Below are 23,254 nucleotides of genomic sequence, written 5' to 3'. Positions count from 1 at the left end.
TATTGTTCCCACAAAGCTTGCTTAATAAAAATGAAGAAATTAAAAAAGCAACAGGACAACCAGGACAATGTTATGAGCTCACACAGTTTACCTGGTCAGCTGATTTTTATTTACCTCTGCTATAGATAGATAGATAGATAGATAGATAGATAGATAGATAGATAGATAGATAGATAGACACACAGCACTCTTTATGCTGGAAGTGCTTATCATCTCCTGTGTGGACAGGTGTCAGTGCAGAGTGCCAATATTCTTTCTGTGCCAATGCACAAATGGCAATTAGTGTTATAATGGGGGGTTAGTGCCAAACAAAACATCTACACACACACACTTGGGTCATAAGAGCCAGACTTAGACTAACATAAAATCCTAAAACCTGAAAAAAATACTTTCTATTATTTTTCTCTCATAGCGTCGGGGTTAAAACTAAAGAAAGCCACGCAGGTGCACAGTGACAGTGATATGATGGAGACACTTTTATGCAGAAGGGATTAGTGTTGCTTCTCTGTGAGTACCTACAGCACTTGCGCAGTTCTTTGTGACCATCAGGAAATACCGGCCTCTATAGTGGGAGGATGTGATCGTTCTCCGAACTGAACCCAAAATTTCCACGCGGCACAGAATCTCATTCCAAGCAGTCTGAGAAAAATCAGTGGGTAAAAATAGTCGGTGGTTGTCCACGAATAGCTGTAGGACGGCTAATTTAGCTGATAATGATGCAGAGGAAAGACAGCTGGGACCTTTTTGGAAGTTGTAATAGACTGCCTCTCAGTATCATCAGCCTGGACCTACATCGCTGACTGACACATTTGATCAGCACCTCATTGTGTTTGCCGCCATCCCATTGAGCCACAGATGGAATCCACGGAGCAATTCCATTGTCTCCCACTCCAGACTGAGAGTGTGTGTGTGAGGCCGCCGCTGTTTGCTATAATGTCAGGACCCATTGATTTATTTGTGCACACACCTGCACGCCCGTGCACGTACCCACACACACAGATTCTACCACCACATTCATTACTTACTGTCATTTTTATAAATGCCAGCTTTTGTTTACATATGTGCTAATTACCTGTGATGTGGCTCTTAGTCACAGAGTTTCTTGCCTGCTCTCGTTTGTAGTTCAGCTGTGTGAAGGTGAGAGTGTAACCAGAGTTACTTTGTCTGTGTTTGTCATTAGCTGCCAGACTTTTGTCCAATTAAAATCATTACTCTGTCTCATTGCTCGACAGAAGTGTGGGCGTTGCTTCCCTTATGCGTATTTGCAAACAGCCACAGCTGGTTCCTGACGCACCTTTGATTGTTGCACAGAGATGTTATGAGGCCTGGGGGCCTCATGCTGAACACTGTAAAGATCTGCCACACTCCCTGTTAGAACTGGACCATTAGCTAAGTTAGCTACTGTATGCTATCAGCCTACGTTTAAGTGTTTTTACACAAAACAGTCAGAACAAGGTGAACAGCTCTGCTCTTGGTTCCAGCAGTGGTTTGTATGCTACACAGCACAGCTGTTCTGACTTTGCTGCACAGCATGTGGTGTCCCAGGTGGTTAGCTCTCCAGCCAAGCTGGGTCCAACGGCTTTACTGGTGGAAACCCAGTTTCGTCTTTGCAGCTCAAGAAACAAATTATCATCAATAGTGCTGTTTTTTCATACAGGAATATTACATTTCACTTAAGAATTTCTCACACACACATCTCTCTCTCTCTGTCCTTCAAGCTCGGGTCCTCTACCAGAGGCCTGAGAGCTTGAGGGTCCTGCAGTATCTTAGCTGTTCCCAGGACTGCGCTCTTCTGGACAGAGATCTCCGATGTTGCTCCCGGGATCTGCTGGAGCCACTGGCCTAGTTTAGGAGTCAGTGCACAGGAGTGCTCTGATCACCACTGGGACCACTGTTACCTTCACCCTATATATTATATTATATTATATTTTATTTATTACTGTTATTTTGTTTTCTAGAACTACCATAAATCACAAAATACTCAGAATTACAATACAATCACATGTAAAGAAAACCATACAGTAAAGAAAGGTGCAGGCTGTAACCTTCCCGTATTCCTCACATTTCCTTGCTGGAGAATCAGGATTTTTTTTTAATTGCAGTGAATTTCTCTGGGGCTGACAGATCATGTAGTCCTTCTCTTTCATCTGTTTTCTCTTTTTTTAGTATGTTACTGTTTTTCATATCAACTTTGATGATATGATATTGATATACTATTGATAGCGATAACCTTCGCTAATCGTCACCCTGATGGAAACGTTTTGGAAAGGTTTACATTTTCTGGTTTCCTCTTCGCACACGGTTGGTTCGATTTCTTCAGCGGGACTTTGTTGCCTGAACATCTTCCCCTTCCCTGAAGAACTGTATCTGTCCACTACATCACACAGCAGGCAAAGTGTGACTTCTTTGGCTCTCCGTCACGTACACCATTATCAGTCACTCCTCACAGGAACAACTCTTTTGATAAGATGTTTGCAGATGGCTTGTGAGCACAAGCTGGCTCATAACATGGCCTTTGGCCTTAAAGAAGGCATCAAGGTGGGCCTTAAACTCTGATCTGTCCACCCCAAGATTAGGTAGCAAAGTAGGAGCTTTTCTGCTGCTTCTCTGATCAGTTCAAAGAAGTTAGTACATCAAAATCTCAACACTGTATTTAAGAGCCAGCCCTGACCCACCTCCTCTGTGAGAATTAAGCCTTTGAAGCGAGCTCCTCTTGGAGAATTTTCTCAACCGTTTTATCCTCTTGTCCTCACGAATATATAAATCGTGGATTGTGTGCATGCACGCATTTCCTCTCGCTCATAAACTCCTTTAGATTGCTCCATTGATCCGCTGCGGAGAATCCCCTGGTGCGCTCATTTCATTTACGATGGATAATTAATTTCTGTTGATAGATTCACAGCAGAACTCCCTCTTCTCTCCTTCCTTTGATGTGAGCAGGTTTCTGATAACAATGGAATTTATCTCGTTTGAGCGAGATTTGACGAGTAAATGGGATTTGCTTCTTACCTCAAACTGAAATCAGCAAGCTTGGGAGTTTGGGAAAGGGTGAAAGAGAAGAATACTGTGACCTACTGTCAGCCATATATGGATGCAAAATATAGGTGATAAATGTATTTGGATTTACTAAACAAGAAAAGGCATTGTTGCATCAAAAAAGCTTTAAATGCACTTCAAATGTTCTCCATTGGTCCTTGAAGTCAGACTATCAAGCGTCACGACTATGACAGGAAAGTCATTAAGACGAGGTGGACATTCAGCGCTGACAAAGTTCGCTCTATACAGAAAAGTTCAATTCCAAATTTTTAGGAGCAGAAACATAACGTCTTGAAGCTGAAGAGTCATTCGGAAATAAATAGTTGTCAGCAAAAGACATAATTTACCTGCTGTCCTTCAAACAGCCTCACACTTTTCTCCAATTTTGTGCTGTCAATCATTTTGCAATAGTCGATGTCACATTTGTCAAATTATGGATGTGTCACATTCGCAGATAACTTTCATATATGCTGAACACAGCAGGAACGAGGCCCATTAACTTCTGTGACACCCAAGTCATCAAGGTTAAAAGGAGGCTAGTTCAGCTGATGCCTAGTAGTGCACAAAAACTAATATAGTAATGCCATAAACTCATGGCCAGACAATTTTTTTGTGTTTGGCTGTTTGACTAGAAGAAAAGATATTTGATTAAAATGACTGGCTAGCTTTTACATTTTGTTTTCTTTTTGGCTATAAACTCAGTGCATATTTTCACAGCTTGGGGACTCAGGAAGCAGCCATTAGTCTCATTAGACTGCACTTTTTCATATGAGAAATAGTTGAATTCACTCGATGTAATATAAACAGTTCAGCTTCTAGTCAAAAAACCACAGATAATTATCACCTGACTCTCGTGTGTGGGCCACATCATTTTCTGTCTCATGAATCTAACTTTGAGCCACAAAAGGCAGCTTTTTTTCCCCATGAACATGTTCAGACCATTGACTGTATAAAAGATGGACGACGCGACACCGCCTCCTCCCATTGTGCAAAAATGAAGCCAAAATATCCCGCTTGTGGAGGCTGCCATCTTGCAAATTTGGAGCCAGAGTCTGCGCAGTAGTGACTTGAGGTGGAGCGACTGTGTAACGCTCCCGCCCACACACCCGCTGGATGTGACCGTAAACACGCCCCCCTACACTTTTTACGTAGCCCGGCGGCTCGAGTTTTTTTGCTGGTTTACCGCGACTGACGACTAAATACAACCATGTCACTGTTATAAAAAAAAAGACACACAGCTTATCATCTTATAGTTCTAAAATCACTCTGTTGTTAATTCGTTTGCTAGATTAGCCGCTAGCATACGCACTGTGTTGGAGGCTTGTTGCTAGCTAGTTAGCGATGCTACACACCTAATACTCTAATAGTCTGTGTTATTGAAGGATTCAGCACTTATGTTTTTTTTATCCATTTTTAGACAGCAATGAGATCATCTGCACACTCCACAGAGGCCCAGAGTTACTGTTAATATCAAAAATATAACGCTGTCCTTTGAGATTTTAACATAAGACTGTGAGTGTAATGGATCTAAAACTGTGTAAATCTTCAGAGCCCTCTACAGCCTGGTAACATGGAAACTTTAAAAACATCAGCAGAAGGTTTCAGTAGTGTAGTCTAATTTGTTCTTTTCATTTAATAATAGAGTCCATATTATATCAACAGCTACATTCGTCCTGGAGAGAAACTAGTGAGGGAGACCATCAGGACCAAGCTGGGTTTCTGGGTCCAGAGGTTTGGAGAAACTTCTTCCCTTTCTTTCATCACAGCTGTCCTGTGCCAGATGTTCTGTTGACCCACTGAGAGAGGCTTCATTTAAGAAACAACACGAACACTGAAGCTCATCGCATTGATCAAGCTGGACTCATGATCTTCACCAGCAGATCCCTCACAGGGAAATCTTCAGCACTCCTCTGTAGGTCCGATCCAGGAGATGGATAAACCCAGTATTTCATGAACACTGTGATGGAGACCTTTGGTTTGTGTAATGTTATAAATACTTGGATACTCCCCAGAGGCTCCGGACTTTTACATAAAAATATTATATTCAGTCCTGTAGAAAGTTATATATTTAAAAATATATGATCCTCTCTGGTTACTCTGGTATGAATAACTCTGAATAACTTTATGGTAAATAACACACTATCTGCAAAAAACTGTGAAAGAACTCCAGATGACAAGTTTGTAGTTCAACATACAAGTGATGACCTTTGACCTTCATCAGGTTTTATTTAATTGTGTTAGAGAAAATCTCATATGCTCTTCATGCAGCTGAGTACATCAAGTGTTTAAAACTGAAGCTGTGCAGGTCTGAGATCAGCAGCTTTGTGAAACACCAAACTGAGGTCCTGTTAATGCTGATATATAGTGACACAGTTACATGAGTGATTAATCCTTTTGTTTTTTTGTCTTTAACTTTATCAATAAAACAGCTGCAGCTTTCACTACAGCACGTGTGGTACTTTAACCTTTGTATTGTTTTCATCAGTTCATTTTGCAGTTAACATGTGAACATCTTGGATGATCTGTCTGCTGTCACTCGATGGGGCTGAGGTCTGAATCTGAGGGCAGCTCCTGTAATCACAAAGAGAACAGAACCATCAAACTCAGATATAAATTTTATCCCTCAAAATTGAAATAAAGCTGATTCTTCTGTCCTCACACTGATTAATGAGGAGTTACTGAAGTACAAGCTTTTAAAAAAGATGTTACTGTCTTTACAGATGTGGCAAGAGACTGAAAACATGCTGTTGTTTTGCACATATTTAATACTCAGCTCTGCACAGGAGCTGAAGCAGCGTGCAGCCTGTTGCTTTTACAGTATAATACTTGTAATAAAAGTACAGTAACAGTAATTAGTGACTGAGCAGCCGGGGCGTTTCTCTTGATTTCTTTAGTAAATTTCTTTAGTAAATTAATTCACCTTCACAGATTAGCTAAACGAACCCTGACAGCCGAGTGCTCATTTTAGCTAGCTAGGTCTCAGGAGCTAGCTAAGGACGGTAGTTTCGGATTAGCTTACAAACACGTTTAACTTACCTAAAAAGTGCAGCGGGGCCTCGGGTCCTTCTGTCGGGTAGTCCAGTTTACTGAAGAACACCTCAGGCTGTCAGGTTAAAACACTCGGTCGTCTTTTTGTAGCGTAAACGCTGGTCCTCCTCTCAGAGCCTACGCTCTATCTGCTATTCCCGAACAGAGATACGCAAGTTTCTCCGTGACTGCAGCTGTCAGTCAAAGCTGTTATGATGACGTTTCACCCCAATTTAACATCACCGCGGTAGGAATTAGAATCAAACTTATGGGAAAGGAGACCCCTTGGACATCAATCAGCATGATGAGAACTATTGATAACAAAAGAAAGAATCTTTGAAAAAAAATTATCTAAGGAGAATTAATTTATTTTAGTCTGACCCCAGTCCCATCCGCTAACATGGAGGAGGCCGGGGTTTATGACCTATACTGCAGCCAGACACCAGGGGGCGATAGAGACTAGAGACGTTTTGGCTTCAATTTTGGGGAGCTGTCGCGTCGTCCATGTTTTCTACAGTCGATGGTTCATACATGTACCGTGTGTCATATTCAAAGGCAGCATAATGGATGGATGTAGCCACTCCTCATTTTGGAAGCTTCAGCATTAGTGTTTTAGGCAGCGCAGGGTTTGTCTTTTAGAGCCAGAAGTGACCTTAAAATGTTTGGAGAGTTGATTCATCAGCTAACGTTAGTTAGCTTGGCTAGCTAGCTGAATTAATAAAATGCACAGAGAAACATGCTTGCTAATTAGTGCTAAGTAACAGACTGTACCTCAGCAAACCATTGTTTTAGTTCGATATTCTGTTAGAAATGCTCCAAAAGGAACCAAAGCAAAGAGAGACAGTGAAGAGCTCTGGTGTAATGACTGTGGTGGACGAGGACTGGAAAACATTAGCGGCCTCCAGCTGCCTATGTTAAGCTAACGTAGCTTCAACAACTCTTCGTGGCTTCGCTCATCCAGTGTTTTCCTTCTGGAGCTCTATTTTACGCTTCTTCTGCATTCCTCAGCCATCCTCTCAGTTTCCAAGATAAACAATTTTTTTCTGGCTTTTCTCCCTCGTTAGGCTCCAGCTTCACATAAAACTCACTAAGCCTTTTCCTTTGCCACCTCTGTCTTTGTCGTACGTCTAGCCTCAGAGGACTATCCCACTTCTTTGCTTACCTCTTCCTTTGAATTCTTCCCTGCACTTCCTCAGTCAACCACCAGGTTCACCTCCCCTTCTCGTCCAGAATCATGCTGCAGGCTGCCATCCAATGCACCCCAGCTACCCCACCCCTGACACCACCTTGCAGTTTATCTCTTTCAGACTGCACCTTTGTGCGCCTTCCTCTCTTATTCAAAACCATCTTCTTCTTGAAATATGTGGTAACCACAGCCATTTACATCCTTTTTGCAAAAGCTGTCCTTCTGCATTTCTCTAAAGAAGTACAAAGCCCACCGTCTCACCCCAGGAAACACTTCATCGCGCTAACCTTACAATCCTTCTTTGTAGGATTCTTTGCCCATAACTTTAAGCTTTAATAAATATAATGATCCAAATTACCACTACTCCTAACAACTAGCAACTATAACAGCAGTGCTAGCTAAAACTCTTTAAATATCAGGTCAGAAATATCACACTGCTATGTTTGCTAAGCAGCGCTCGAATGTAGGAAATGCAACATGTGAGGAAGCAACCAGTAAGAGATCAATGGGAGTGTTCAAATGTTCCACCCTAACCCTAACACGCACATGTTCAGATAGACAGCCAGTTTATGTGTGTTAGACTTGAAATAAGAGCGTCTGCTCTCTGCTCCGTTATTTGTCCTTTTCATGATTTATGTTCTAAGGAAAGAAAATTTGTGATTGTAGAAAACGGAGATATTTCAGGCCTTGTCAGTACCGTTATGTTCAACCGTCATGTTGCTCTGGTGTGTGGACTAAACACCTGTAATTATTTGCCAGGGTCTTGAGCCCAATATTCTCAGCATCCTCACTGTCACCTTCTTTCTTAGGCCTGATTAGCGCTTGAATGACTGCAAGTAATTAGGGGACTTCAAAGTCTTTGGGATCTTTGTTGTGTTTTCATCAGTTAAACATCAAAAAGACCCCTTCGGATCGCCTCACCACCTCACTGTTTCTCTCCCCTCTGCAGGTGTGTTTGTTGGAATGCGAGGGTCGCATCTCCTCTTTGCTGACGTGGGAGGTATGCAAACGCGCTGTGAAGCTATCGCTCCATCCTACACTTTCTGAAGGAGGCGCTCTCTTCAAGAGAACGGGAGAGGAGCTGGAGCTGACCTCTCTCGACCTGAACTCTGACAGTGAACTGGTGCAGTCGACAGCTGCGGAGCGTTTCCAGGAGGGGGATCGGGATGAGACACCCTTCGAGCAGCGCAGCGTCCAGTATGACTCATCGCTGCTGGGATCCTCTGAGGAGGGGGAGGGCCTGCAGAGTCTGGATCTCAGTCTGACGGATGAAGAGCAGAAGCCCAGAGAGGAGAGGAACGTGGAAAGCGATGGCCAGCTAGAGGCCGATGAAGGTGAGAGTTCAGAGGGCATCGCCTTATCCAAACGCTTTGGCGGCTTTCAGAGGGGGCGCCACGCATACAGGAAGCTGCTGGGCTCATCGATGAGGCCGCTACAGAAGCGCTACGGCGGGTTCATAGGCGTCCGGAAATCTGCCCGCAAATGGAACAGTCAGAAACGGGTCAACCAGCTGCTGAGGCAGTACCTGGGCATGAGGAGCAACCGCAGCGGCAGATTCAACCCCATCCCCATGAGCCGCTTGTGGAGGCAACACAAACTGTAACGCGTTTCCGGGGCGCCGCCTCTGGTTACCTCAACCTGTCAACCATTTTTTTTTCACAGCAGCTCACTCCAGTTTGAACTGTGACGTCATCAGAAGAACAGACTCCGCCATCTTGCTGCGCCTCACTTTGTGTCTCCAAGTAACAAAGAATGTTTTGACCGTGATGTCCTTCCTATTAACCACATTTACATGCCATTCTGTGAAATAAAAGAATTCGAGAAGTGCAATTGAATATATTTTTGTGTGTCGGTATAATAAAAAGTGGCCAAATGAGACTGGAGAACTTGTTTAATTGAAGAGTTTGAAAATGACGTGGAAAGCACTTTGATGCATGTTTGGCTGGAACATGGAGTCAGCACTTTGTTTTCCTCTTTGGAATCACAGTCCCGCTTTGAAAAAGATATTCCTAGATTTAGGAATACTCGGCTCCTATACAGCTGCTAACTGCTCAGCTTCCCAGTTAGAGCAGACACAAGATCAGATGATTTTATATATCAGACGGTGAAACTGCTGAAGCACCAGCTATTAATTAATGATATAAAAATCTAATTTCCTGCTTAGGAAACCTAATTAAGTAAACACAATGAGATAAATTGGTTTTCTGGACTCTGGCTTTATTAACACTGACAGTAAAAAGTGTTTTTTCTATTGTAATCTGTTATTTCTGCAATAAGGTGGAAGTTTTTATTGCAAACTGTTCCCGTCATGAGTTTCTCTGAGAAATGAACATCAGGTTTGCGTCAGCTCTGCTGTCAGTGGAACAATACTGCCCTCAAGTGTCCGAGGAACGATCACGCTGGCCTTGGATGCTGGCTTTGGCTCGGATGTGGAAATATACGGATGAGCCCCTTTCCCAGGAGTTAGACTGAAAGCACAAATTAACATAAGACGGCGAGCTAACAGAATAAATTCATAAAACATTAAAAAACAAATAAATAGGAAACATTTTTGAGTAAAGAAGGACGATAGTGTCCAGTAATAATAATTAATAACAACGATAATTCTTTCCTTTTTGGTTTCACTTGTGAGAATCAAGTCTGAGAATAGAAGATGAGATATTCTGTATATTTTGATTTGAGGCAAATTTGAGATGAGCTACATGAAAGTTCTTCGTCTTGGGAGTCTGTGCATCACATCCTCCAGTTATGAAGAATCGCTCAAATTGGTACAATCAGTTTTTCAACAATAACTAGGAGCGCACAGGGAGCTCTAAGAAGACACGGTAAAGACTGTGGTTTATGGCTCTGTTAAAGTCACTGTAACCAAGTATGTTGGCATCTGAGCTGTAATTATGAACAAATATCAGTAATATCGAGGAGTAGTTTCTCATTTTTAAAAGAGACTCCTAATAAATTCTCCCTCTTTTATGGCTTAAACCTGGATTTCAAATGTTAACCCAGCTCACCCACTAACAATTCCAGCTTTCCAAAACTATCCTTTAATTGTGAAAATGAGGCAGCAGACCTCAGGAGTAAAGCAAACAAAGAAACAAGAGTCCTCCTCCTGCTTTCAAACACTTCTCCACCCGGAGGCTTTTTCCTCCTCACGGCCGTTTAAAGCGCAGGAGGATGAAAACTGCCAGGGATCATTGGGCATCTACTGCACGGTGAGACAGGAGCGGGGGTCCAAGGAAATGACTCATGGCATCCACTTAATGCAGAGAAGGATGAACTGTGCACGTCAGCTGTTTGGGAGAAAGTGTTTGTTGTTTCAGTCGTGATTTTGCATATTCATAGATTTTCCCGACGGTGCTGATCGTTTCTGCAGTGTGTGGCTGATTGCAGAGAAGATGCAGGTGTGCACGTGCATGTGTGTTTCTCAAAGAAAGAAATGGGAATTTGTGAACACGTGTACATGTCAGTACATTTTTACCATCACACCGTTGTTCTGAGTCTTGTATGGTGGCAAAACCAATAAAATGTTTGCTATTTCCTTCGTGGACTGTTGTACAGAACAACAAGAACAACAGAAAGCAGCTCAAATTCTCAGTGCTTTTTAATGTGTTTGACAATATATTTCCTCTTTTTTTTATTGCTATTGCAAACTCGTTCCCCTCACACTCGTCCCATAGCCGTGACGGCTTCAAGGAACAGAACCATTAACACTGGTCGTACGCCAACACACGGGCAGGAGGGAAATCCATTTCATGGAAAGAACTTTTAGCTTATTCTCGTGAGTTTATATTCCAACAAAGTGCCAAAAACATGAAAATAATAATAAAAAAAATATCTGCCCAATTCATGGGCTGAACCAGACGATTAAAATAATTATAATTAAAAAAAACGGTATAAAATACTCGTACGTAACTCAGAGCACACAATATAATGTACATCATAACCACTGAGTAACCACTGGAAGAGAAGATCGGAATAACAAAAACAGCCAAGTCTAATAGAGTGGAGCTACAGGAGTAGTAATATGACCTTTGGATAAAGAGTATTGTAGGCTTAGCACATCACGTAGGTCAAAGTCAGTCAACAGTTAGCACCATCGCAGACTTCAGTTTTCAGGATCAAGATACAAAGATACAGAAAAAGTCCAGAAGCATTCCTTTAGGAAAGAAATGAAACAAGTTGAAAGTAAAAAAACACACACATGTAAAACAGCTGATGGCTCTCGGGCCCTGATTTATATTCTCTTTTTGATAAAAGTCTCTTGTTGTAACGCATCCATCCGTCCATCCACGTCTCTCACGCTCTTTCTCTCTCGCCATGGCTCCGGCTGCTTCTAGTCCGGGAAGCGCTGGCAGGCCTTTTTCCAGCGGCAGGCTGTGCACCACTGATCCTTGCGCTCCACCCCGTACACCTTGCGGCACTTCTTGGCCTCCCCGCGGCCCTTCCTGCAAAGAGAAACAAATCGCGAGCGTCAGAAAGGCAAAAAGGGGCAACAAATAAAGACACAAACCTTTCTAGGCAGGAAGGCCATGGAAATGTGATGTAAGCAGAGGACAGATACTACAATCAACACTTGAGAAAAAGCTCCATTTGTAAGCAGCCAAACTGAAAACTTAGGATCAAAAAGTTTCATTAATGGTAAATGGCCTGTATTTGTATAGCGCTTTACTTAGTCCCTGTGGACCCCAAAGCGCGTTACACTACATTCAGTCATTCACCCATTCACACACTGGTGATGGCAAGCTACATTGTAGCCACAGCTGCCCTGGGGCGCACTGACAGAGGCGATCAACATCAATCATCAATAACAATTTTTAAAGCTCGCCCGACTTAAGCCCCCCGAGCCTCGTCTTCCTGTTAAAAAGAAGTTTCTCCTTCACCCTGTCGCCGAGTGCTGGCTCATGGGGGCGGTCTGATTGTTGGGGTTTTTCTGAACTATTACAGGGTCTTTACTTTACAAAAGAAAGTACTACCAGGCAACTGTCCTGATTTGGACATTTATAAATAAAACTGAACTGAACTGAATCAACATGCACATTAGCTTAAAAAAGCACTATACACAAAGAAGCCGAGTTTTAGAAATGTTTAAATGTTAACACCATGAATGCCTCACCTGAAGGAGCAGTGAGTGCGGGAGGGCGACACACTCATTGGCTGCAGCCTGTTCTGCTGGAGCCATTGTTCTCCGACGCTGACGGACCGACAGCGAGGTTTCACCATCTGAGGACACAACCAAAGGTTAGGCACAACAGCGGCCTCTGGTGGAAGAGTTAGACAGTGTGGCCTTTGCACATACCAGCAACAGAGCTTTCGAAGCCCCTGCCCACTATGAGTGCAACAGTATCATATATGTTGGACATGGTAATGCTCCCACCTTACCCTTACTATATGTAAAGATACATGTAAAGGCAGACAAAAGACCCACCGGAGTGTTACTGTGGCTGAGGCCAGGGGTGGAGGCGGTCCAGCCATGACTGCCAGGGCTTCTGGGGGCCACAGACAGGACAGGGCTGCAGGCCTGGGGGACGCAACAAAGGACAGACAGATTCTTCACATGTGCAGGATCTCAAACTGTTTAATATAAAAAGTTTAATGTTGGGCAACAGAGTTGAGCAGGAAAGACATGAACACACTACAGTACAGCCTATTGTCACTTTAATATGGCAGTGTTAGCAAACATATACTTATATGCATATTAAACTGACACACCTACAGTACCATTAGGAAATAAATCTACCTGGGTTCTCTATTGGACCTGAGTGACAAGGTTTCAATATTGTAATGTGTATTTATATAAGCTACAACCGTTAACATAGCTAATATATCTTATTAGCCTACAGTTGCTATTAGCATTTTACATGTGTAAATTCAGAATAAAAAAAGAAACTTGATGGAATAAAGAACCAGGCAAATGTTAGAAATGAATACAACTCAATCTTTTCCCATGTTAAAGTCCAATATTTACATCCTGTTTAGCTTTTATTTAATATTTACTAACAATAAAAAATACATAGCTGTTTAGCTAGCTAACATTAATGGCAACATGTTAACTACTACTGTCGTGTAAAGTGAAGGAGAACTGCACAAAATACTGCAGGTTTGTCAATAATAATGCCATCTTACATATTATATATCCATCTGTCATTTATTTGAAAGGGTGGGGACTGGGAGAGTTGGTGGTCATGACGTTAGCAGTTTTACCCATTAGCTTATTTCAAAACAGAAACGAGTTATCCTCCTGTGTTGTTTTATGGACATGTGACAACCACCACTGCGCTACAAAACCATTCTTTTCTATGGCTTGTATCATGGACTAATGTTTCCCTCTGCGGCCAATGCAACACAAATTTTGTGCCATTCACGCGACTTAGCTGTCAGCGCATTGCGCTCGTTATGTAACGATTAGCATTCGGTCTTTTTCTCTGCTCACGTTTGGCTCTATGAGTGTAAGGAGGATGTTTACAGATGGTGAAACAGACACACACAAACAATTCATCAGACACAGAAGAGAACCACAGTGACTGTGAATGATAAAGCGCTCCACACTGCCCTAAAACTCCTGTCCCTGTGTCCAATATTAGTTCCGATTACTTAAATGAGTTTTAAAAATTTTACTGTACGGACCTCTGGCCGCCCATCTGGTGTACCTTTGTCGTCCAACATGGTTCCAACCTGAGAATGACTTAATTCTCATCAACTATCTGCAACTGGTTAGCTTAGTTTAGTTTATGTTAAAGTAGCGTGGAGCCTAGAAACACAGTGGGAACAGCTAGAAAAATCAGGAATTTGTATCTCCTGCTGGGATCAAACCAGAGATATTTCAACTGGAAATGTGTAAAACACTTATGGAGCCACCAGTCCATTAAACCCCAAACTAGCTTTGACAATCACTGTCATAAGGAGGTAACTTGAATAACTAGCAGCAACATGTCATGTTCTCTATTACGACAATTCAAGAGAACTTTGGTTGGCTTCCAAACACTTGAGTGTAAGCAGGTAATTTTTGCACTTGAAACGAGTCCTTACATCAGCTAGGGCGCCAGATAGTTAGAAAAATAATCATTTTGAGACTTTTTCCCCATAACGATCAACTGAACTTCCACGTGATAAACCATCTTTCCCGACGAAGCTGCTACCCACTCCCTCTGGCCTATTTCTCCACCTCGAGCAACCGTAAAGCGTCTGAGTATTTGCATCGCCTCACATCCCACTGAGAGATGGAGGTGGTAGAAAGTATCTGCACGGCTAAATATATTGATGATAATCCACGGCGATAACCCAATCAGTAACAGTGGGCATGTCTATACCAGGCCAGTGTCAGTGGAGCGCTGTGGACAGACATGTGGCGCCGCCGGCAGCTGTGACACACAGAAACACAGCATCGACCCGCAGTTCAACCCACGCGCTTGGACCGAACTCTCACTCGAGTGTCTGCCTGCATGAAGAAAGACAGATGTGGCACAAACTGACACACTGCCTAACATTCGTATCAACTGAAAAAAACTAAACGCGTCACTCTTATTGCTTTTTTAAAAAGGTCTGTTAGGAACAGTTTTCAGAACGTGTACATCAGGTTTTAACCACCGTACTTTTGCACTGGGAGGTGTTTTTTCTGCTTTTTGCAGGCTGGTTAGAGTCTCGTCTCCTTGGGAAAGCGAGCAAGCAGACAGCTTGGTCTCTCACTGTCACAAAGCATCCATTTACAGGCTCGTGGTGCAGGGTAAATGCAGGTCACCAGTGAAATGTGCTGCTTTGTGATGCATAAACAAAGTTGTAGCTCACTGATTCGTTAGAGAGGGGATCTGCTTGGGGGCCTTGGGTAAAGAGGACGTTTGCAACAACACCGTGACCACGTAACACGAGACGCGTGCACAAAAACTGCAGTAAAATGAAGTTCACGTCCCAGCTGAGCTATTTCGCAGAAGGGGAATCTAGACAGTTGCTTCTGTTTCCACATAGAGCCAGAATTCCTGGAAAAATAATATACTGAATTTGCTCAGAGGCCAGTGGGAAAAAGTGACATTTAGAAGGTGAATTCCAGTGCTCATGCACTAAATCTGCAGCTGACATTCAATAATTCATGCTAACAAGGACCGCGCTGTCTCCTTACATTGCCCTCAAACAATTTCATTCCCCAGAACGCCGCCTTCTTCTTGTCAACTCCAATTCAGCGAAGAAAACAAGTAATTATTGAAATTATAGCCAGCTGAACAGGTATTTTGTGACAAAACTTACATGACTGGAAAAAAATGGCCTGAAGCTAAACAGAGTCAGAATGATTTAGTTTGAACAGCCTGCAAAGACCATTTAGACGACGTCGAAGCATCGAAAAGCAAAAGTTTTTATTGGGGCTAGCTTCACTGTTACAGGTAGACAGGTATGATTCCCAGTTTTACAACGGGACTCCTACATCTACAGACGCCACAGGTGGGAAGTAATGAAGTACAAATACTTTTTTACTCTACTTGAGTAGAATTTTCAAGCATCTGTACTTTAGTTGAGTAGTTTTTTCTTCTGACATCATTGAATTTTTACTCCCTGCATTTTTAAAAACAAATATTTGTACTTTCTACTCTTTACATGATACAGCTTTTATCAGTGAGGGTGGGAAAACAAGTCTCCCCTCCATCTCACTCAGCACTGGAGCACCACAGGGCTGTGTTGTAAGCCTCCTGCTGGACTCACTGTACACCTACGACTGTGTAGCCATGTCACACAACACCTCCATTTTTAAGTTTGCTGATGACACTGTTGTGGTGGGCCTGATCTCTGATAACATGGAGAAGGCCTTCCTGGAGGAGATCAGGAACCTGGAGAACAACCTTCTCCTAAACATCAGAAAAACTAAGGAGCTGATTGTCTGTGAAGGTTCTCAGTCATCCAGGTCATCGTAGTCAAAGGAGTTTGCAAAGAAAAGCGTCTGGACTTCTTTAAGAAGTCCAGACGCTTTTCTTTGCAAACTCCTTTGACTAAGGAGCTGATTGTGGACTTCAGCACAAAGCAGGTGAGAAATTACAAGCCACTATCATCAGTGGAGAGAGTAGACAATTGCAGATACCCGAGTGTTCACATCACACAGACCTGTCACGGTCACATTAACACTCTGGTGAAGAAAGCCCTGCAGCGTCTCTTGTTCCTTAGACGACTCAGAGACTTCCACCTACCTGAGAAGGTGCTCAAGAACTTCTACTCCTGCACCATCCAAGCATCCTGACGGGAAATATCTGCACCTGGTATGGGAACAGCACGAAGCAGGACAGACAAGCCTGACCTGGAGTCTATTTACACCAGGGGTGCAGCACCAAAGCCAGGAAATCATGAAAGACCTCCCCCATCCCAACAATGGACTATTCTGCTCCCATGAGGCCGACACAGAGAGAAAGAGGAGGAGCTTCTCTCCTGGGCTAACCGGCTGTAGGACTGGACTCTCTACATATCTCTACACACCATTGCACGTTCACTTAATAACAATAAGTACCTTGTCTGGTCTCTCTCATATCACATCACTGTACACTGTGCACTTAATAACAAATACAAGTACTTCAATAATAACCTCTTAACTGTTTTGACTGTTCACTGTCAATCCACACACTGCTGATTTGCACACTTTAAATTTTTAACTTGATTTTTCATTTTAGTTTTATTCTGGTCGGGAATTGCACAGCAACAAGCAACAAACTGCATGTTGTACTGTGTACGGTTGTTTATGTGACAAATAAAATTTGAATTTGAGGTTAGATTTAAAGGTAACAGCTGCTCTTTGACACTTGTTATACTGGAAACCTAAAGGTTAAATTTGATGTCGTCATTTTTAATCACATATTGGATTTTTGTGTGATGTGTTTTGATGAAGTGTGTATTTGCATATTCAAATTTCAAGTTTATTCATTTATCTAGCTCTTTTAAAAACAACAGTTGTTGACCAAAGTACTGTACAATAACACATATTGTGAAACATCCTGCAAAACAAACTAAGGTACACTTGCTTTGTGTAATTCAAATGTTGTATGAAAATGCTCTGCCACGTGTGGAGAATAAACACTAGCTTGTTGTACTGTGATGAATTCACTGTAAAGCCGTGTGTTGGACTAAAGCACAGTGTTGTGATGCTCACATTCAGTGTTTGGTTACATGAAGTGTTGGAGCGACTCAGCCTTTAGCCCAACTTTATACTATCTGATTTTACTAAATGTTTTTTCAAGAATTCATTCATTCATGAAAATGATGAGCCACCTGACACTGAATTAGCATCTACTATCTGTAGCTGGTTAGCTTACTTTAGCTTTTCTTAAAGTAGCATCTGTTAAAAGGCAGAACAAGTATAAAGTACACTTCTAATTATAATAATCATTTCTAATTATATCTTTATGACAATCACTGTCATACAGAAGTAACTTCAGTAACTTTGAAGATAAACCAGCATAGCGTGCTACAGACCTAGCTAACATCATGGCACATTATCTTAGCTCTCAGTTTTGATACTTGAAACAAGCCCTCACTAGTCTCAGCTGGTCTACCAAATAATTACAAAAACAACCAGCTGACTGCTGTAACAGTAAACTGAACTCGCACGTGATCGACTTTCTTTCCCCGTGAAGCCGTTTCCTCTTGCAGAGCAGAGCTAGCCTTTTCCAAGTTAGCTAAGCTAAGCAATCATACAGCCATGTGACAACAGTTCTCATTGGCCTCAGACACTTAAAAGAATTGTTTCGTTTTGTCGTCAGTCTCTGACATCATTGTGGAGAAATTTTCACTGCTTTTTTTTAAACAATATTACTTCATTGCAGTTTGCAGACATCCATTAATGCGCAGCTCTCTTAAGATCCCACCACAGCACTTCAGTTGGGCTGAGGTCTAGACTTTGACTGGGCCTTTCAGGAGCCAGAATCTGAGATACTTTAGCAGTAAGGGAACATTTAGTTTTCCCCAAGACTGCACAACTTTATCCACCCCCAGCAATTAATTTATTAATATTAAATAGGAAAATTAACCCATTCTGCTCATTCCCAGCTCCATATTTTAATTCATGGACTCTACTAGAGCAGCTTTGATTTATAGTTCATAATAATTCTTATTTCATTAACACCTTGGTTAAAAAAATGTTTTTAGCTAGTCAACATTTCTCTGATTGGCTGCCCCTCACAAACAGAAGGTTTGAACTGTGGGTGGGTGGAGCTTCAGTACTCACATCCAGGTCTGTGTGCCATATTGGACCATAGTGACGACCATATTGGGGATATGGCGTCTTACTGACATCAGAGCCACGAGCAGAAACTTAACTGAGCGTTCTGACATGCTCGTACGTACACTGATGTCATTATCTGAGACTTTCAACGATTTACGATTTTAACAACATGTATGGGTGAAAATAAAGATGGAGAGCAACAGTGCTCTACCCACCTGATAGAGGTGCTCCGAGTGAATCTGCCAGAAGCTGCTGGGGGCCGACTGGCTGAGCTGACTGGGTCTGCTCAGGCCTGGCCCAGAGCTGGAGTTGGACCTGGGTCTGTGAGCTGGGAGGAGCTCTGAGCCTGGAGGAGAACCACAGGACGCCCAGCTGAGATGAGAGGAGGAGGCCTGGCCCAGAGCCTGCTGGGCTGGAGCTGGACCGGAGCTGGGATCGACAGTGTCATAGGATATCTTGGTGTAGTAGAAGTCCTCCTCTCGCTGGGACTGGTCTGACCCACTGCTGTGCATGTGTGGCAGGGACACACCAGTGGACACACAGAGAAAAAGAGTGAGTTGTGTGTTTGCAGAGTTAGTGAGAGCAGCACTTACTACGGCCCAGACTGAAAATCTCCCTTCCCCTAAGCGAGCAGAGCTCTTCCACAACCTGAAAATTTTATCCCCTCCTGTTTTTTTAATGTTGTTTTGAAGCTGAGAAATGTTCCAGAAGGCCGACCCGTCTGGTTTCGAATTTGGCTCAGACTACGGCGGACCAGCGAACACCTGAAAAACATCGAACTTCAGCGTGTCCTTAAAGTGACCAATTAATACTTGGTCCTTATTTTTAGTGGATTACTAACATTATATGATACGGCATATAAAGCATCATATCAAGTATTTTTGGCCATTTGTGCAATGACAGGAATATTTTACTGCTTCCAGCTGCTCCCAACATCATAAAGAAAACTCCAACAGGAAAAAAAACACTGCATCATCACCAAAAATGGAAAAAATAAAGAATATTTTAAATACAATACTGTGTATTTTAAATACACAGTATTGTTCAACCATGAAATAATTGTGGGAAAATTCACATTTTCTGGAAATGGAGCGTTTAGTGAAGTGATGCAATTTTAAATAGAAAGATGAAATATTAATTTGGAATGTTCCTATATGAACATGGAGCCTCATGCTACAGTCTGAGGATGAACGTCCAATCTGATTGGCCAGGAAGTTATTCTCACCACAGATATTTTATTTTAATTTCTACCATTGTCTGCGAGTGGGAGGGTCACAATAACACCGCATGGACTAAATGAAACACATTGTGCGCACATAAACTGTACGTGATTGTGTAACTGCTCTTACTTATGCCTGTGTTTCTGCACAGTCACGGTGTGTTTTCGCCTGAACACACACTGCCGTTAGCTGAAAGCGACACCTTTGTTAATTCTGATCATAATAATAGATAATTATAATACGTTCTTGTTTTTGCACACATTTGTGTCAAATCAGGCTCCACAGCCTCAGTCGCCTCGCCGAGTTCATCCTGAGCCAGGAAGAAACTTTTTACTTTTCTCTGCTCAGGGGGATTCAGGGCCCCTCCCAACCTGAGCCCTAATTTTTTGTTATTTTTTTTAATCTACTTTAAGCAAAATTGTTCCCACATCTCTGCTAAGAGTGACTGTAGATGCATGAAAAGGTTCAAAGTGCCAGCTCACCCCAGATGCAGCACACGGATGTGTCTTTTTATGCCGACTGAAGACGTGAGGACTTTGCCACAGCTGGGCCACAGGCATCTGTACACACTTCTGATGGAGCTCTGCGGGAGGAAGAGCGCAGACGGAGGGTGAGCGCGCACAGAGACATGTCCAAACTGCAGAAAGGCTGTGTTGATTATAGCGGCTTCTTCAGTTTTCCCGAAGCAGCTGTGCACCTTTGGTTTTTTGGCAGCGAGCTCCTCCCCCTGCTCCAGCTCCATGTGCAAGCCTTCGTCGGGGCTGCTGTCCATCTCGGTGACGGACGGTGAGGGCGCCGGGCTGACGTTGCCGTGGTCCCAGCTCCAGTAGCCGCTGCTGCCGCTGTCTGAGAGCTCGCCTCCGCCGCACTCCATGTCAGCGGGTGAGGACGATGAGCCAGCTAGAGGAAGGTAGAACCGTGTCTCGTGAGCCAAAGAAAGCCTCGAGTTTGCCACAGAGCTGAGGGAAACGGACTCCCGCATTAAATTGGTGTCTATAAATTTAAACCTTCTGGTTTAAATATCAAATATTCTCTGTTGCTTTTTGGGATGAAAACAGCTTCTCGTGCTGCGTCCCGTCTGCCCGTCCTACAGTGAACAGCAGGCCTCCTGTGCTGCTGCCAGGCCTGTGTTTTCAGCATCTGTTCCCTCTTCACACATATTTTGTTTATTGCTCTGCCAAAACATTAAAAATAGCAGGTAATGTTTATCAAGCTAATAAACATGGAAACTAAACGCTGATTGAATAACACACATGGATTGGAGCTGGAGTGAGTTGAGCCCATTTTCTTTGTGTCACAGTTGAACAGCTGTTTGCGCATCGAGCTTTAAGGAGTTCCTCCATCAAATCCTGTTCTCGATTCTTATCGTCAGATCTGTGCTCTACAACATCTCTGTTACAGCAAATATTATAAAAGTTAGTTGAGTTATAAACTATTAATAGTTTACTCCATGCCGTGTCAAACTGCTGACCACCTACTGGACCAAAGTCCACATTATTATAACTGAAGACTGGACAAATAAAACCTGTTTATTTTCTATAAAGCTTTATAAAGCTACAGCTCTGCTAAAACCTTTAATGAAGTGCGTGCCATATTTGTGAACTTATGTTCACCTCTTCCTGTTAAAAGGAAGTTTTTCCTTCCCACTGTCACCAAGTGCTTGTTGTCTGATTGCTGAGGTGACTGCTATTGTGACTTGGTGCTATATAATTAAAATGAATATGTGGTTGAGGAGATACAGACCAGGTCCAGGATCTGTTTGTGGAGAGCTCTGAACCACGGGGCTGCAGGACAGACTGGTCAGGACCATGGCTGCCATGATCTCATCCATCTCCACCGACTCCGGGCTGCGGAAGCTAAAGATAACATACAGAAATATTCCGGTAAAATCAGGTCCGCCCTCACATACTCCGACCAAGCAGCAACATCTGAAACCAAGAGCCAACAAATGCAGTTCCTCTACTGGCCACTTGAGGCCGTCTCAAACGAGTCGGTCCCCATATTAAAAGGCTCAGTTTTACTGCAGACACAAACGTGTACGCTTTAGCCTGTATGGATAGTTTCCCTCTTCATAACAACAATACAGGGGTCAAAACTGAATGCTGGTCACAGGTAGCTGATAGGTGACCTGCTGCTTTTGCTGCCTTTAGGAGCCTTTTTAATGAAAACACACGTCTGTGCTCGAGCTTCTTTCAGTGACTGACATTCTGCTGTTTATCATCAGACTGCTGCTAACCACTTAGTAGTCTGAGGTGCAGTTTGCTAACCAAATTTGTTAGCATTAGATGCTAACTTAGCACGTATAGTAACTTGTGCCTCCCAAAACAAAGAAACAAATCCACAGCACGGCTAACACTGAGCTTTCAGTAAAGGGTGACATCATCTTTTCTATATGCACACGTACAGTCTATGCCTCGCTGTGCCTCACCTGTATGGCGCCTGCGCGGTGACAAGCTGCATTGTGGGTCCCACTGGCAGCGGAGCAGCCAGGTTGCTCTTGTAACGGCCGCTCTCAGCCTGGACGCAGCTCTGTCCGTACACCTTCAAAGCGAGGCAATAACACAGTGAGTTCCTCGTTCCAGCCTGGAAAAGTTGTCCATTTAGTGTCTCGCCCTGGTTCAACAGAAACCGTCCACTCAGCTCGTCAGTGGACGCTGACACAACAGACAAAACACTGTTCAGGCCTTATACGGGTTAAGCTGTTTACATGCGTCTGCGGTACCCTGCTCCTGAGCCCCACTGTGTCCATGAATAAAGCAGTTAAGAGAATATTTCCTGTCCATCTGTGGCGTCCTGCACGCAGACGGCATAATCTGCCAGTGAAACAGCGTGCGAAGGAAGTGGCTGCCAGCCTCTGACCAGGCAGTGCATTACATCTAACACAGTGGAAAGAAATAATGATCGCATCAAGTTCTTTCTGAGTTTGGGTTTGAACTTTGGGACGCGTACCTTTTTGCTTATTGTGGTTCTAATGTGCTCAAAATGCCACGCAAGCCTGAATTTCACACACAGACACAACAGAGTACATGTCATCTCTGTCAGGCTTCTCACCAGAGCGTGTTGCACGCCAGGCCCGTTGCTGCCCTGCGTTGTCGTAGAGACGCATGCCTGCCGTCCCACTGGGCAGGCCGCCGTCCCGCCTGGCCCCGCTCCAGCTCTGTCCTCGGGTCCCGTAGCTGCCATTGGTGCTGCCGCGCACACTGAGGGACTCGGCACAGTGTGACACCTCCCTACACACAGGACGCCAAATGAAAATATGTCACAGTGTTATTCATCTTCCCACAGCCACGCAGCTAAAGTGCACCTCGGCGATATCGGACTGTGACGTTACATAAAACTTCACCACAAACGAACGTCCTTCGGTAACTTTGGTCGTAATTTCTGCCCAACTTCCCTCTTAAAAGGATTAAATGATGAAGGTTATTTTCATCCAGGGAGAATATGCTCGCGGTGAACCACGGCATCAAATGACAAATATGCTCGGTCAATAAATATGGGGATGTAAACAGACGGCAGCTTTGCTGACGAGTGACTGTTGGCAAACACTTGTTCCATCTTGCATCTCTGCGCCTCACAGTGCAGCGCAACAACACCACAGGAGAT

The 23,254-nt window shown here is 43.4% G+C and overlaps 2 protein-coding genes across 3 annotated transcripts; one reads left to right on the top strand and one right to left on the bottom strand.

Moving 5' to 3' along the window:
* The first annotated feature begins 7,950 nt into the window (after positions 1–7,950).
* LOC134623285 (proenkephalin-A-like) lies at positions 7,951–8,852 on the top strand. The gene is made up of 2 exons (XM_063468435.1): positions 7,951–7,974; positions 8,199–8,852. Exons 1-2 carry the CDS (start codon positions 7,951–7,953, stop codon positions 8,850–8,852), a joined length of 678 nt encoding a protein of 225 aa, XP_063324505.1.
* A 1,977-nt stretch (positions 8,853–10,829) lies between these two features.
* On the bottom strand, positions 10,830–22,881 carry LOC134623286 (zinc finger protein 395-like). 2 transcript variants are annotated; one of them, XM_063468436.1, is made up of 9 exons: positions 22,703–22,881; positions 22,080–22,192; positions 21,395–21,507; positions 20,349–20,551; positions 20,134–20,234; positions 18,647–18,935; positions 12,672–12,764; positions 12,360–12,466; positions 10,830–11,691 (listed from the first exon to the last, which is right to left on the bottom strand). In XM_063468436.1, exons 1-9 carry the CDS (start codon positions 22,832–22,834, stop codon positions 11,580–11,582), a joined length of 1,263 nt encoding a protein of 420 aa, XP_063324506.1. In that variant the 5' UTR covers positions 22,835–22,881; the 3' UTR covers positions 10,830–11,579. The 2 variants fall into 2 exon arrangements, with proteins under 2 accessions (XP_063324506.1, XP_063324507.1); XM_063468437.1 differs by having other exon boundaries at positions 18,647–18,932.
* Positions 22,882–23,254: the final 373 nt, after the last annotated feature.

This window comes from Pelmatolapia mariae, unplaced genomic scaffold (genome assembly GCF_036321145.2).
Source record: "Pelmatolapia mariae isolate MD_Pm_ZW unplaced genomic scaffold, Pm_UMD_F_2 NODE_ptg000534l+_length_28702_cov_1, whole genome shotgun sequence".
Classification (NCBI taxonomy): Eukaryota; Metazoa; Chordata; class Actinopteri; order Cichliformes; family Cichlidae; genus Pelmatolapia; species Pelmatolapia mariae.
The sequence above is the reverse complement of the archived record's forward strand: the minus strand, read 5'-3'. Positions and strand labels throughout refer to the sequence as shown.

Bases quoted from the DNA above. Each gene is read 5' to 3' on its own strand.
- LOC134623285 (XM_063468435.1), top strand. From the start codon at position 7,951: ATGTTCAACCGTCATGTTGCTCTG. The intron at 7,975-8,198 runs GTGTGTGGACTA...TCCCCTCTGCAG, and splicing joins TCAACCGTCATGTTGCTCTG to GTGTGTTTGTTGGAATGCGA.
- LOC134623286 (XM_063468436.1), bottom strand. From the start codon at position 22,834: ATGGCAGCTACGGGACCCGAGGACAGAGCTGGAGCGGGGCCAGGCGGG. The intron at 21,508-22,079 runs GTGAGGCACAGC...TGTTATCTTTAG, and splicing joins ACCGCGCAGGCGCCATACAG to CTTCCGCAGCCCGGAGTCGG. The intron at 20,552-21,394 runs GTCTGTATCTCC...ACCTTCCTCTAG, and splicing joins ACAAACAGATCCTGGACCTG to CTGGCTCATCGTCCTCACCC.